This window comes from Camarhynchus parvulus, chromosome 7 (assembly GCF_901933205.1).
Source record: "Camarhynchus parvulus chromosome 7, STF_HiC, whole genome shotgun sequence".
NCBI classification, from domain to species: domain Eukaryota; kingdom Metazoa; phylum Chordata; class Aves; order Passeriformes; family Thraupidae; genus Camarhynchus; species Camarhynchus parvulus.
This window is the reverse complement of record NC_044577.1, coordinates 33,753,675-33,770,086: the sequence shown is the minus strand read 5'-3', so window position 1 is coordinate 33,770,086 and position 16,412 is coordinate 33,753,675. Positions and strand designations below refer to the sequence as shown.

The following is a 16,412-nucleotide window of genomic DNA, read 5'->3' as shown; positions in this document are numbered from 1 at the left end:
CCTGGTGAAACACACAAAATCTCTCTTGTCAACAGGTTTGCTAGTTATGTCTTTAAAACAAATCTGGTGCCTTACAACTTTTCTCACTGTTTTTTTTTTTTTTTTTGTTGTTGTTGTTGTTGTTGTTGTTTTTTTTGTGGTTTTTTTTTCTGTAATAAAAATTCGGGGTTTCAGGGAAATTATGATGTTTGCAACCCACATCATAAAAAAAATCAAAATTAACCACACAACCCCCAAATCCCAGTACTTTAAAAATGGTTGATCCTGCCCACATGGACATCACTAGCAAATTCCATTGTATGGAATCAAGGTCTGGGATAGTATTAGACATTTGGTGACTGTGAAATATAATTCATGGCCTAAGACTTTTAAAAAATAGAGATTGTATTTTTCTGAAAAAAAATTAGAAATCCCAGGGTACAATAATGCAAAGGAAAAATGGGATGCTTCAGCTTTATTCTTAAGTTGTAGAATTATCTTGCTCTAGGAAATATCGTATTGTTTAGAAACCTGTATCTCTCATCCCCAAATGAGCTATTTTTAAAAAAAATAGCACTCCTCTTTTTGTCAGTAGCCAAAATCAAACACAAACATAAATGCTAGTATGTCAAATATTAACATTGGTGTTTATTTGGATCCAGGTACTCGATTTATCAGCTAAATTATTTATTCAAGAGGTAAGACTATACTTCATGTAACCTCATTTCATATTATGTGCAAACCTTATCTGAATATATTATGTGCAATCTTAATAAACCTTTTCAATTTTCAATTTCAGTCTTTCATTTTTTCACTGTTTGAAACATATAATTTATTTTTTGTACTAACATGCTATAACTGAGCTTACTGCAAACTGCATACATACTTTTTAATGTATTTCAGATGAGCAAACCAGAGTAAAAAAATAAAATGTCTTTTTTTTTGGGTGGGGGGTGAATTCATTCATGTGCATTTTCAGTCTGTTTATTAAGTAATCATATCTGGGTACAAGTGTCAACACAATTTACGTTTTGAATAATGAGAAGCAGATAACCTCAATTAACAAGTAATTAGAGTCATTTTCCTATTAAGCAGTTTCCCTAATTGTTTTTGAAACCTGGAACTAAAATTGTAATAAATAATAAGCGGCCAAAACATGTCCCTGCATTAGTTTAATCCAGGCTCTTCCAGTGGAGCCCAGCAAAAAAAGCACCAGAAATAAGGGCTGACTCCTCATGAGATATTGAGAGAAGTGGGAAATATTTTGTAGCTGTGGACTCTTTATAGTGTACTCTTCTGTTGTTGTTTTTTTTTTTAATTGATATTATTTCCTTTCCCTCTCTTTTTTCACCCCCATGATTTCATATATGAACTTTTAACATATGAGATATTTGACTTAATCATTGCTGTGGATTGACTAGAGCTCACCAGGGAAAAGCCATCCCCCAGTGAACACAGAGGGTGTGATCTCAGCTGAACCACATTTCATAGTAATACAAATTAATTTGATCCCTTACATTATATTTTGTCAGCACACCATGCCTCTCTTTATGTAAAATAATAAATATCAACCTGTTTTTCAACACAAATAGAACAATTTGTGTGTTTGCTGCTGGTCATAAAAAAAAAAAGTCCTTCACTTGAATATCAGTCTTTAAATAGATACCTGTCATATCTGAAAGACAACAAATGAGCTTAGAGAACATAAAAATTTCACATATATTTCTCTGCTCACACTGCATGTTCTCATGGAAAACACCTAGGCTGCACTCTGACTGTCACATCCAAAAACGGGGGGAAATCATTTTCTAGCTGAAAACAAGAAAAGATCCAGCAGCTGCTCCTCACCCAGAGCCAAAACAAACAAGTGAACTAAAAACTAACAGAAAAGCTACACAAAAATCCCAGGAAAATTTAAAAAAAAAAAAAAAACAGAAAGAAAAAGGGAAAAGAGCAAGTGCAATAATATGGGGCTGCCCCACTCCTGGATGTGTCCAAGACCAGGTTGGATGGAGCTCTGGGCAGCCTGGTCTGGTGGAAGGTGTCCCTGCCCATGGCATGGAATCAGATGAGCTTTATGGTTCCTCCCAACCCAAACCATTCCCTGGTTTTATGATTCCATTCTCTTCACCCACAAACTCCAGCCCAAGCCAGAGCCTCCTGTCCCGAGTTACATTTATCACAATTTCAGAGGTGATACCATTTTCACCTGAAGGAGAGGAAAGAGATGGAATTCTCCTAGACCGTGAAGGAACCAAGCTACTCAAAAAGGCTCTTGGCACATTTCTGACTAGACTTCACCCTCCACCCCACAAACACTTGGCTGTTGGCTTTAAGTCTACAGGAAATTTTGCCAGCCTTGGAAGAGTGCAAGATTTCTATTTACTTCATTTTTTACAAAATTTCAATAAAGCAGCAAATCAAAACCAGACTGCTCAAAAATAAAAATTAAAAACCCTAGGAAGACAGCCTGAGAAATTCCAGGAAAAACTGGCAGCTACAGAAGGATATGATCTGTCCAGAAGGAATACAAACATTTAAATAACTTGCTGGAAATTAGACTTTGTGAAAAATACCATTGATTCCTTTCAAGTCATTTTATTAAAAGGTCTATTAATGCTTGGCTTGCACTTTGTGGCCATGAGAGATGTTGGAGCAAAGAGCTATCAAAGGTGGCTATCAAAGTTGGGTTTTTTCCATTTAACTTTCTCTAACTATTAAGCTGCTCATTTTGTGGAGACAATCATTAGTGTCTTTAATGTGAAACAAAGCTTCTGGATAAGAGCTGCTAGCTGAAGATCAATATGAAAGATATCATTTCAGTTACAGCTTTAATAACTGTAACAATAGGGAGCCTGGCATTGCAGGCTTTATGCATTAATGTAATTTAGAATCTACCAGGTACAAATCTTATCAAACATTAGCAGTGGCTGCGTTGGGATTTTCTAGGTAAGAAAACTGTGTGATAAATGGGAAGTATTTGAAAGGTAAACTTTCATGTAATCAGGCTCATCTGCCATAAAAACATGAAAGAATTTACATGAAGAAAGTGAAATAAATAAACCAAAAAAGATTCTGGGAAAAGGATGGATATTTTTAAGAAGATAGTGGTTCATGCGCTCAGAGTGCACTAGAATGTCTCTCTTGTTTGTATCAACACAAATATGACCCACAAAACTGGAATTTCAGCCAAATTCAGTGCAACTAAAGATCTTATACAAATCATCATACACAGAAAAACAAACCTACCTGGATGTGCATTCAGCTAAACCCCAAAACTGATGAGGAACTTTTTCCCGGGCTGCCAACAAAGCACCACCAGCACTAGAGACCCGGATCACAACCCTTCCTCCAACCACAATTCACAGCTCCACCCGGCAAATTTACATTTCCCACCCCATTTCTTCCCACCTAGCTGTCTCCATATCCCTCAGCTCCCTGCTTGCTCCATGTTTTTCACAATGGGCCCAGTTGCCCCAAACTTTTCCAGGATTTTAGGATTTGCATGGTGGTGTCAGCCTTAGTCTTCTACAACAGTTTATCTACAACCATGTTATTTCTTTTCCCAGCTCTCCAATTTCTTTATTAAAATAAAATATAAAAAAAAAAATACAAAAAACTCAACCCACCACCAACCGGGGAAAAAAAACCAAGAAAAGAAAATCAGGCCTGAAAATGTTAAACCACAAATTTTGGATCTTCCCTGCGAAGTTATTCTTAAAACCTGATGCAACCAATTGGCAGTTCTTTAAACCATTTGTTTAACTTGTGTCCAAATGTCTTCAGGTTTTAGTGCTTACAGGTGGCTACTTTAGATTTACACTTTAATTTTGAGAAAGATCTAAACTGGGAACACTGAATTTTCAGTTTATCATTTGCTGATAAAAAATGGAAAGCTCAAAGTTAAAGTAGCCAACTACTGGAAAGAGTTGGCACCTGGCATTTTAATTTTTAAACATTGGGGGGTTTTGTGTAATGAGGTTATAAAGTAAGAGTCTGACTTCAGGACCACAATCAAGAAGAATGAGCTCTTAAGTATGACAGAATCACTGACGGGAAGCTCAGTTGGTCCAAAATTCAGGTTTGGTCCAAATAAATAAACAAAAGTTTGGATGCTTGTCTGGGTTTTCTACCTGCCTTGGGGCTAGAGATGTCATGAGAACAGATTCTCTCATCACAGCTGCAGCACTTCCACTCCTGGCCATGGATGAAATATCCAGGAGAACAATCTTTCTTACAGAGCTCTGGGGCAGGGGAGGGAAGTAAGGGAAAATAGGATGGGGATTTCACAGTCTTTCAAATTTGATTCCAAAACTGAGGTAAGATTCAGCAATTAGAAAGGAAAACACATTTTTTTTACTCTGCTTGGGTTTTGGCTGTAGTCTTCAATGCCACTTTTTACTGCAACTGGCAGAGTGTGTGGCAGCTCAGAAAGTCAATAATCACAAAAAGAAAGGTGCAACTGCTTCTAGAGTTTAGGCATATTCAGTCCTAAAATAACAGACATAGCATAGTTGCATTGCTCTAGTACAAGTAAGTAAAAAAATTGATTTCTTTTTTTAATAGGCTGTATGTTGAGAAATGAAGCTCCTTCTTCCTCTCAAGGTGTTGGGTTCTGGGCCCTTTGAAGGGGGAGGTTCCAATCCAGCTGTGTGTCTCTGCAGGCACACCCTTAACTAGAAAATCATGGATGATAAACACCTATTTCCACTAAGGCTATGAATCACACCAAACAGGAAATCAAACAGAAAATAAAATATTGCCATGTTAACATGACCGGATCAGATGCTGAAAAAAAAATAAAAAAAGAAAGGTTGACTTTAAAAGCAATTTCATGTGATTTAGGGCAGGAGAATTCTGCTGTCAAATATTTGTCTAAGAATAGGCACATTGCCTAACAAGGACACTCTTGTCTGTTTTAAAACCCCTTCTCATTGCATTAAACAACATTTATTAAGCGTGTGCATACACAGTGCAATAGCACATGTATTTAGGGCATGCACAAAGTAATTTGATCCCCATTTCACCTCATTGGTACTGCAAATGTTTCACTGCAGTAATAAAACAGAAAAAAAAAAAACCAAACCCTGGTTCTTTACCTCTCCTGTCATGTTGCATTGGGTCACTTGGTGCCACATGATGTGATATCATGTAGCTCAATGCAAGGAGACACATGTCCCTTCTCATTGGAAATTTAAAGAAATGGAGCTTACTTTTCCCCTGTGGGAAGCTACACAGGTCAGGTGCCCAAGACTAGCTATGGGAAGTTTGATATAATCTCAGTTTCAGTACCTACATATTTCAAATCTGACGGCATTTTTTGAAAGGAAATGTGTTAGATGCCACAATTCAGCTGTAACACAGTATTTAATAAAGATAGCGTAAAAGGAATATAATTCCACAGCTTATGTTCCCTGTCACGGTGTGCACTGACACAGATTTCCAGAGAGACTCCTTTAAACAACACTTTTTAAGCATACTTTTTGAAACACACAGCACAGAACACAAAGGCCCTCAGAGAAACCTAACGCCGCTGAAAGCACAGGGGTATAGAATCAAGGGAAGAGAACTGATTAATGATGAAGCCAAAATAAGGCTTTTTTGGATGAAAAATAGTGAAACAGTTAAGCACAGAGAATATAGATAAGGAAAATGTACAGGACCTGGGGCCAAGTTCTCCTCTCAGTTACACTAGCATAATTGTGGAATAATTCTGTTTTAATTAATAGGGTTAATATGATGAGAATGGAATTATCTACGTAAAGAGCATGATTGAAACATTACGGTTGAACCAGCTTTGAGGCAGCCTCTTTAATGTGTGGAGAAGAAATATAGACTCTCCACAGTCCCACTTTACAGGTAGAGAAGCAGAAAAAAGTACTAAAAAAATCCCTTTGGCAGGCAAACATCCGGGCTGGGACCAGGGAAACATGACAAAATTCCAGTCCAGCTCCTTCTCCACTTGGTTGCAATGAATAAATACAACTGAAGGCTATCTTGGAAGCCAAGTGAAATATTATGTATAAAATTATCTTGCTAACATCATGGCATATTGCTGTCTCACTCCTGAATCAATAAGATGCAAGTTTTTAGTGTGTTGGTCTGTTTAGCATCATGATGGCAACTTCAGTGTCATTAACATGTCTGTGTATTTGGATGCCACTTCTTACAGGATAAAACAGTCAAAAAATTAGAAGCCTGAGGAGCAGAATCAGCAGAGATTTTATGAAATAAATTTTTCCTACTGGTAAAAACCGAAAGGATATATGGTGTGAGCTCTGAAATGATGGTAATACAAAAGCACTGAGATCGCTGTAATTTGAATCAGACGTTAAGGTAGAGAAAATAGTTTTATTTGGAGGGTTGGTTCAAGCCTCGTGTCCAGGTTTTCTCAGTCTGCTGCATTGCCTTACCAGGACAGCTTAAAGGCCACACTCTGCAGAGTTTTGGAGGAAGCAAATTTTGAGCTACAAACTCCTGATTCAACTCTATGATGGTTCTTTGGGTTTGAGCAAGATAAGTTGAAGGAGAGAAACATTCAGAGTTGTTAGAGTTCACCTCATTTCACCATTTTCACACATTTCTGATGGAAAGAATGAAGAGCGGTGTCTCTTTCTCCTTTTTCCTTCTAAGTTTCTGTTGGCTCCACAGCCCCAGTCTCCAGTTATCAGTGAGAAATGACAGCCTCAGTCTGTGCCTGCGCTCTGCTCTTCAGGAGAACTGGACATCACATTTCACTTGATGTGGACCAAAACCGGTATTAGCATGAATTTCCACTACACTTCTATAGATGACAATAAAATCAATAATTACTAATCCAGAAACTCCCATTTACACCTTGTCTTTCCTGTGTTCTCTGAAGAACTACCAACACTACATTAGAAGATTTTTTTTTTGAGTGTTTCTCTGTCTACTTCCCTATCAGCATCTCAGTGTTAACAAATGAGAGTGGGAGTGAGAGAGTGACTAAATATCTTAAAGGGTGAGTTCAGGGTTCCTGGTGCTGCCCCAAGCTCTCACAAGGTCCTGCCCTGAGCAGTGACACCCCAAAGCCCCAGATCCTTGAGAAGAACCAGCACTGCCACCTCATGTCTCCACAGCTCCTGCCAGCATCAGACACTAAAAGGGCTGTTAAGAGATTAAAAGAAAATATGGAACAAAAGAAGTCAAGCATGGGTTTTAGATGGTAAATTAAATAATATTTCTATAACCAAGTTTTCATTTTTTCTCCCTCAAGACATACATTACAACAGAGAGAAGTGTCTCATCTGAAAACAAAAAAATACAGCTCTTTAATTTTTTTTACCCTTTTTTAGATGTCCTATCAGCTTAAAAATATTTTTATATCTATCTACACCAAGCTTTCTATGAAACTCAAAGGGATTTATAGACTTTGAGGAATGCATTGATCTTCTCATAAACCACCCAAATTGTAGAAAACTCTATTAATGATAAAGACAATGCTGGATTTGTTCACTAGATGTTAGAAAAACAACGGGGGTGGGGTGGGGGGGTATTCATAAAGAGGTTGCAAAACTTCTTAACAGAGCATTCAGCCAGGAGGATATTTTAATATTGAACATCCTTTCAAATAATTCCATTTTCAAGCGGCGGATGATGGGAACACCAATGTTTTAGATACAGCTGCTCCTCTAGCTAGCATCTCCCCAATTTTTAAAGGAAAAAAAGAAAATTAATAGAAAGGGGAAGGGGAAGGAAAGGGGAGGGTGGAAAGGCGTTTGGCACGGGGTTGTGGGTCCGTGGGATCAGCTGCTCCAGCTGCAATCCCTGGTGCTGCTCTGCCCCCTGGTGCTGCCGCGGCCGCAGAGCATCCCCCGCCGAGCATCCCCCGCTGTCACTTCTCGCTTCTCCGCCAAGTTCAAGGTCAGTGCCTAGCTATTTTCAGCTCATCTCTTCTTGATCCATGCAGAGAAATGACAAGGTAACGTGATTTGGGGTCAGCTGTATTACAGGAACCGTTACATAAACGGAGAAAGTGGAAATCAATCCCGGCTGACAGTGTCTTCGGGATAATCAGCGCTCACTCCATGCCGCTGTCAGCTCTCCTGCATCAAACACCATGTTACTTCTGTCACATCTCCTTAACAAAACCAGAGTCTCACTTTTGGCAAAGTAAATAAATATTTCACTCGGGCTTGCATTTAATTCATTGTTTAGAGAACTTTAACACTTTGGACTTGCAAAGAGTCCCCATTTGGAGGAGAAAAGACAGCTTACCCTGTCAGGTTCATTACTGCCTGCAAAGGGCGCTGGCAAAGATACAGTGGACTCTTATGAAACACCCCATTCCTCGTGTTTTGTGCTTGATTCCTTTAAGCAGACGATTGTCCTCCAAAACTCCATCACTGAGCGGACCTCGCCTTCCCAAAGTGCTTCACCTAACCCACGGTCACCCCATCCGCAGCCCCATCACAGCTCTTCCCCCTAACGTTCTAGGACACCTCCCCTCAATTTGTCTGATTATTATTGCTCGATCTGAACCATTTCCTGCCCTGAGCAGACATCTTTCCCTAACGCAGAATTATGAACATATCATTTCACAAGATGCGCCGCGTTAGCCGCGTCTCGGTGGCGGCACATGGTGCGGCGGTTTGGGGGGAGAGCAGCCGCTCCATCCCACCCACCTTGTGCTCCCATGGAACTGCCAAGCCCGCCGAGGAACAATTTGCCATAATATTAGTTGTCAGTAAATTCAAAGACGGAGCTCCTAAAGCTATAAAATGGATTAGAAGCAATTTAAAAAAGAATTAACAAACTAGAGTAAGAGTATACTGTCAACAAACAAATGCTTCATCATAGCACTGTAATTTGGAATTTTAATTACCCCTCTGCTTCTGTAACAAAACAATGTCTGAACTGGCAGCCATTTGAATCTCTCACAGGTCATTGAGCATTCTAGTTAATTACTCTATGAATAGCCTGTTTTTCTCCCCTCTGGAAACACGTTTCTAATGGCAGTCAAGGTCTGACAAATGTGTCATCTACATAATTAGCTAGGAAGCAACACAAAACATTAAACATGCTTTGTGCCGACAACTATCAAAACATTTCATTTGTTGTCAATTATTCATTACTTTGTAGGTTCTGAAGGGGTTGTTATTATGAAAATAAGTCCAGATGCTAACAAGGTTAGAGTTTTTTATTCAAATTAGTAATCAGAGGACTAACTTTAAAAAATGTGTCTTGTGTACGTTTATGGCAGCGTTCAATCAGCACTAAATTATAAACGAATTTAGCTAAGTTCAAGTGAAAATAGCCATGGCAGAGCACATACACTAATTTGTGGAGTTGCAGCTCTCTTTGAAGTTTTAGGATCTAAGCTGAAGTAGCAAACTTTCAGAACCTTTGGCAAGACTAATTTGTGCTTGGTAAATAGAGTAAAGATTTTCACAGCGTGAGATAATGTAAGATTGCAAAAAAAAAAAAAAAAAAAAAAAATAGAGGTTTTTGAACCTTTTTTCTACCCTTCTGTCACACTGAGTAAAAGTCAAAATCAGCAATTCTGACCCCTATAATATCTTGTCTGAACTTCGGTTTGGCTTAACAAGGAAGCCAAACCAGTTACATTCACCACTCCCTTAATAGAGCTGAAATGAATTTATCCTTGCTTTCAAGCAGAAATAGGTGCTGGTTATTTCCTTTTTCTATGATCTCATTATGATGCTGCCTGTCAAGCAACGCAGCTGAAATTGTACAGTGAAACTATGGGGAGGAGAAATAAATGGGGAGTCGAACAATAAAATTAACTTCTTCCTTTTTAGCCAGGATTATTTCAGCTGAAGTGCTATGATGTAAATATACAATAAAGAATAACTGCTCACGGGGCATATTTAAGAAAATAGAAATGAAAAAATATTATTCACAAAAGCAAGAGGCTTGTTTTGAACCTGAAAACACACCTGCACACAAAATATTGGTCCTGTGAAAGGGTTGGGAGGCAAAACTGAGAAAAATCACTTATTGAAGATAAGCTAAAATAGGATCATGAATTAATATTCTACTTTCAGCTTTTAAGTCAGAGGACTTTATGGTATGGGGAACATACATCAGCACAGAGGGGCACATCTGTGCAGGCTGAGGGCCTCTGCCCCAGAGCCAGAGCGACTCCTCAGGTAGGGAACGAGGGACACAGGCGCTGAAACGGGTGAAAAACTGGAGCCAAGGGCCGAAGGAGGCAGTCTGTGAGCACCACACTCAGCAGAGAGCAGATCTACATTTTCAAAGCACAAAACCAGTCTGAACACAGTAAGGGGACATATGACACACTTCATTTCTCATTTTCCTGCCCTGGAAAGGAGAATGACTAACATTACTAAACAGACTTGTTTTCTTTTAGCAATATTCATGGTCGAGAAGTGAAACTGGACTGTGTTTGTTGATCTACGGCTTTCACACCTACCCTGAAATACTTGGAGCAAATAAGGTGTAAGCTTGCATTTATTAACAATTCCCACCCTTGTCATGGGAAGCTCATATATTTTTCTGTATCTGTCCCAGTGCTATTGCATGATTTGTGTACACTTTGAAGGGAACACAGCATTTTTCTTTTATAAAGACAAACGTGGCTGCATTTATAACAGACCAGTGTATGATGACAAAATTTGCAGAGAATAAAGCCTGGGCAGTCACTATTAGATCATAGTAAAGAGAATATTTTTCAAAACTACATCAGGAGAAGGTTTCCTGCTTTTAGAAATATTTTGTCAAGATTTGCTATTTCCTTCAAGAAAAAAAGTAAACTAGGGGAAGAAAAAAAAAGAGCTATCCTCAAAAACTTTCCCTAAATAAACTACACTATAAAAGAAGCTCTGATGATCTCGCAGAGATTGAAATAATCCCTTTTTGAGCTAAAACTACCCATAGCAATGAAACTGAAAATACTCTAAAAGAGGGCTGGAGACTGTCTTGCAATTAACATTAAACAGATAACATATTTACGAGGAAGTCAAAATATTTTGGAAGCCGATAATCCTGTAAGCCTTAACATGGTATAAAAACAACAAATAAATGCAAAGTGTTACTGTTACACATGCCTGCCTGATCAATGGTTTTCACATATTGATCTATAAATGGAGTTGACAGTCTGTGTTGGCTGCACATTTTCCAAGCAGCTCTATTTTTGTACAAAACCAATACGGGCAATTACCTTTGTTTGAGATGCCAAGTCTTATCAATTCAATGTGATTTAGTGTCATTTTAATTAAATATCAGGATCTACTTCAGGACAATCTATACAAACAAAGCCTCAAACTTGACTATAAGCTTGATTTGAAGTAAACATGTACAAGCCCTGCAATTTCAAAATATGGCTCAAAAACTCTGCTAAACAGAAGGTTTATATTTTTAGCAAATTTATTTCTGTCTTTTTGGCTAGCCATAACTTTGGCAAGTGTTCTATGATCACAGGAGTAAGAAACAAAAGAAGATTGCTTCCCATTCCTCTGATAATGTATTAGGGAGATAAATAAACCTACCAGTTTGTTTAACCTAATCAGAGAAAGCTCTAATACATTAACATTTTGGAATGTCTAAATAGGTTCTAATTCTTAATATAGACACCAATAAAAAAGACATTTCATTGTTTGAAGTTGTTCTGAATGAAGCAAAATGCACTTCCCTGGGATTTAACAGATGAAAATAGCAAATATTCATTTACATTGCTAGTCCAGACAATGCCATTAAGCACAGAAAGAGCCCTCACTTGCCACAGCCTGTGTCCAGCTTTGTGATTTGTGCTCTTTACACTCTACATTAATATCAATTTCAACCTTTGCACAAAGCTCAGGCATTTCCATTGAAATAAATAACATAAACCCCCAATAATCTCTTGCTTGTTTAGTTCCTGCCTCCCACACTTGCATCTGCACCACTATAAAATGCACACATGCATCTGGCCCTGCTGCTGTATGATGCACATCCTTCCCTGTCACCCTACAGAAAATAATCTGTTCACCTTCAAAAGTATAGCCCCAGGTGTGTTCACAAGCACCACAGCACATGCTTCAGACTACAGCAAATCCCTCAGAGAAAATTAGGCGTTTTTCTCCTCTATAAATCACCCATCTCTCTACCTTTGTGCCTGGTTTACGCCCTTTATTGTCCAGAGTGGGCATTTCCTCTTTCCAAATAAGTTTTAGAAATCTATATTTCTATTGATTGTTCAAAATGTGCCAAAGGCTGATTGCCTTAATCCACTAAAGTCAGTAGGTTTTGCATAAGTTGAGTAAAAAGGATTTGACCCATTTATTAATAGAACAGAGTGTATTGCACACACCAAGCATGGGCAGCAAAAGGGTGCTATGGAATCCTTTATTCAGCTGCTTCTAGTTTTTTTCAAAAGAAAAATCTCTCCAATAATAGGACAAAAATACTCAGTCAATGTAAAATAGAAAATAAACATAATCAATGGATGCCTCATGGATTATATCCATCATCTAAACAGAGGCAGACCGTGAAAACAGAAAATTTCCAAGTAGAAAGATGAGGATAAATCCTTTTTTTCTTCAAGCACAAAATAATTAGCTTTGATTAATATTCTGGTAATATGTGTCTTTTAGCAGGGATCTGCATGCCTCTAAATGAAGAAGTGAAGACTGTGTCGAAAAGTGCAATGGGAGGAGCGCTTTGATTTTTAAAACAATATTATTAAATTTATATAAATACACATATATCTGGACCCTTCTTTTTCAAGACACTTGGAAGGATAGGAGATACTCCCCTGCATTGCTTTCCCCCAAATCCTTCCCATGTCACATGCCCAGATATGTCAGCACACGACTGATACACACAACTGGTGTTTCACTGTTCCTTTTACTTGCTGCATTTCAAGCCCACAGTTGAAATAATTTGGATCCTTGGGAATTTTTGCTTTTACTTTGGGCGTTAGCAAACAACTTTAAGAGGCTTATTTAAGTAAATACGCCCAAACACTTTCAGCCTGTCAATATCTAGTCAGAAAATTCTGCATGGCAAAAAGAGATGAAAAGAATTGAAACAGAAAGGAAATTAGTAGCATGGCAAGCTTTCAATCTATTATGTCGGAGCCAAGTTTGCTTGGTAAAGTGACATATACTCGGTAAAATTCCGCTTTTATGTAATTAGCTACTAAACAAATGCAACACAAAGCAACTTTCCAGCTCCCAGCCAATGAACATATATTGCACCTGGTGTGGTTGTTGGGATGCAGCAGTGAATATTTATGTCTAATTTAACTTTTTAGAGCCCTTGCTCTGTAACAGTCCAGCATACTATCCCCCAAACTAAAGTTATGTAACAAGGTAATATCAACAATGAGAAACTGCATGATAAAATCCTGCCCAAAAGTGAAAAATGCTAATTTTGTCTCATTTAGCAGCTGGATACAGAAATGCTCATTAGTTTTAAGAGGGTTAATCCTTTTAACTTTTGCATATTGATATGCCAATTATGCCTAATTGTACAAGAGGCATCAGTCAAGGTAATAGTGCATAAACACATGAAAGTTATTAAGTACATCCCAACATGTAATAAAGTAGGTGTTAATTGGTAGCTGAGTTCTGCAGGCTATTGAGGTGGATAATTCATTGAGAGATGGATCACTTGTAATTTCTCTACATAATTCCTTTTGCAGTCTCATGCTGTGATGTTTTCATGCTTGTCAAAAACAACTGCAGCCTAGTGCCTTTTGTTAAACACAGCCAATAAAATGTTAGGCACCATTAAATATACTTAACTTTTAAACTTTTTCAAAGGTACAGTTCTTCCTGGTATTACATTACAGTATTCCCAGTGAATTATTATAAGCAGTGTTCCAAGTTTTTGGTGGAGAAGCGCTGCAAGTCAGATAAAAGGAGGAAACATATGCAGTGTGTCTGAGGCAAAGAATATAATTTAAATAAATGGTAAATGAGTATCTTATCAGCTGCTAAGATCTAAACAGATTTTTCACTGTAGAAATATAAGGAGAAATCTGTTAAGTTACACCAGAGAAATTAATTACTAGAACAACATATTTCTAAATAAGTCTAAATTCTGAGGTTTAATTTTGAGTAAAAAGGAAATACTGAGGGTCTGGTGGCTTTCCTCCATTTAATAACTTTGTCAAAAAGCTGAATATTTTATAGGAATCCATTACATCAACAGCAAAAAAATTATTGTTGGCATGGTTGTGAGAAGTGGCTGAGATCTGGGACTCTGTCCCCAGCTAACAGAGTTTTCCCCCTCATTTGCATTCTCTGGGAACAAAATGGATCTGGAGTCCAAAAAAGTGGCTAACATTGCATAAATAATTTTGTAACATCATATGGCCTCAGCTGCAAGTTGCCACCATTATGGAAGAAAATTAACCAGGGGAGACTCATACCAATCAGTTTGTTTAGTAGCTCACAAGGAGTACACAGGGGCAGGGATGCAACTGGCAATAGAGTTCATCACTAACTGTTTAATTTAAAAAAAAAATGCTAATGGATAAAAAAACAACTCAACTCCTTTGACTGTTTACTATTGAAATAACAGCATACGTTCAGTGTCTGATTTTTGTACAATTCATTCAGTCTTAGAGCAAGACTTTTTTTTACAAAGTTGTTTGAAATTTCCATTTGTTTTCTTCTGTCTGCTTTTGAAGTTTGCCTTTTGAGAAACTGTGATGTGTATCTGAAACTGGAAGTGCTATTCTCTACTTACTTAAGCCTTACTTAAGTGCTGTTACAACTGAGAGTTGAAATGCTGAGTAGATGTCATGATCATGGCCACCAAAGCCAAATTCTGTATTTCATGAAGGAAAATTGTTATTCCAATGCCTAGAGATACTCCTAAAAATGTATTAGTGACTTTAGATCCCTCCTTTCAAAGGATGATAATGGAACCAGTGTCTTAACACGCATAAAAAAATCTGTAGATTTTTAAAAATTTGGAAGACTCAGAAAATATTAGGAGTGTTTTACTTACGGGCTCGGCGACTTTCACATTCTCAGAGAGAATCATAGATTTGCTTTGGCTCAGCCTGTCGTGGTGACTGTTGGAATTTTTGATCCTCATTTGAACAGCCCCTGTGCTATGGTGGGAAGGATTAGGTTTTTCAGAGGCTGCATCAGAAGTTGAAGACCTTTCCATGGTTGCTGGATTGACCTGAAGAATGTGAAATAAGAGCATTAATCTAGGGACTCCTCATACAAAAACGTATCAATGCCAGGTCTGTGTCACCGCAGTCAGGAGAAGAAGCTGGGTTGTCTTGCTGGCAAGATCTTGATCATCTTTGAACACCAGGATAACTATCAGCTGTGTCAGCCTGCAGTTTGATTATTGTCCTTATCACCCTCCCATCCAAACTGCCTTGGAAGAGTTAGTTTATGTAAAAGATTATCCTTATCTCAAAAGCCATTCTCCTCCATGGTGTAATCTCCCTGCAAGCCTCTGCCACGTCCAGCTGGCAGCCACTCCACTTTGTCTTTGGCCCTGCTCGCACGGCACATTTTAAATCTTGCAAAGGGAAAGGACAGGCTGTGAAGCCAATTAACATATCTTACCTCCACAGTCCCACACGGGCCAGCTACAAGTGCATCTCAGGGCCACACTGAAGCCCTGCAGTGTCCTGGAGCTGATAAAATAGCCCTTAATTTTCACAATCCTACCAGCAGCATGGATGAGATTTTTGTTTCTCTGTCCATTTTAAGAATGTGAAATTGAGAAATGGCTGAGCTCTCAAGCCCTTGGATGGGGAGTGGACCTAGAGTGATCACAGTGCTGCTGTTCAACCTCCCATTTTAGTGATAGAACAACTCAACTAACTCCCTCCTAGCTATTCAAAACATTTTTGCTAGACAAAATTGCATTATATTTCCTGCAGAAAACACCAAGGCAGTGAAGTACAACACTTGCTCTGTTTTCCTCCCCCCTTGCTCACCCTCGTACTACTACATGAAGCTCGTGGGTGCTGCAATCTACTGAGAGTCACAAGAAAACTGGCTCTTTATATTGCTGTGTAACCACATGAGAAAATGTGTAAGGAAGAGATACTACACAAGCTGAAAAAGCTGGTTTCCCAACTATGGAGCCAGGGAAATGGAAATCCATTTAAGTGCAGTTATAGTATAAACTGTTGAAGAATCAGCGTTTTCCAAACGGGTTGGAGAGCATGGCTATTTCTAGCAACATCCTGGCAACTTCTGAAGGCTCTGAAAGATTAAATGCCTTGATTTCAAGAAAGCCCGTTATTGTGAAGATGTCAGAGCAGAGAACACATCATCCAGGTGTGAAGGTGGGAGGGGGAGATGGGGAGCTCTGCTGCACATCTCTGGGCAGGACCACAGCCTGGGCAGGTGGGAGGACACAGCTCCCCCAGCTTCAGCCTCTCAGCACTGATAAAACCACCCCTCACAGGAAATTGCCCTAAATGTAGAGGATGATAACAACTGGTCATGCAGTCAGAATGGCTG

The 16,412-nt window shown here is 38.6% G+C and overlaps 1 protein-coding gene across 1 annotated transcript in view; it reads right to left on the bottom strand.

The window, feature by feature from the left end:
• Positions 1 to 15,090, bottom strand: part of ARHGAP15 (Rho GTPase activating protein 15) — a 302,239-nt gene extending 287,149 nt beyond the window's left edge. Inside the window, exon 1 of the mRNA XM_030952453.1 lies at positions 14,926 to 15,090. Within this exon, the coding sequence (XP_030808313.1) occupies positions 14,926 to 15,090 (165 nt within the window). The remainder of the gene's footprint in view (positions 1 to 14,925) is intronic.
• Positions 15,091 to 16,412: the final 1,322 nt, after the last annotated feature.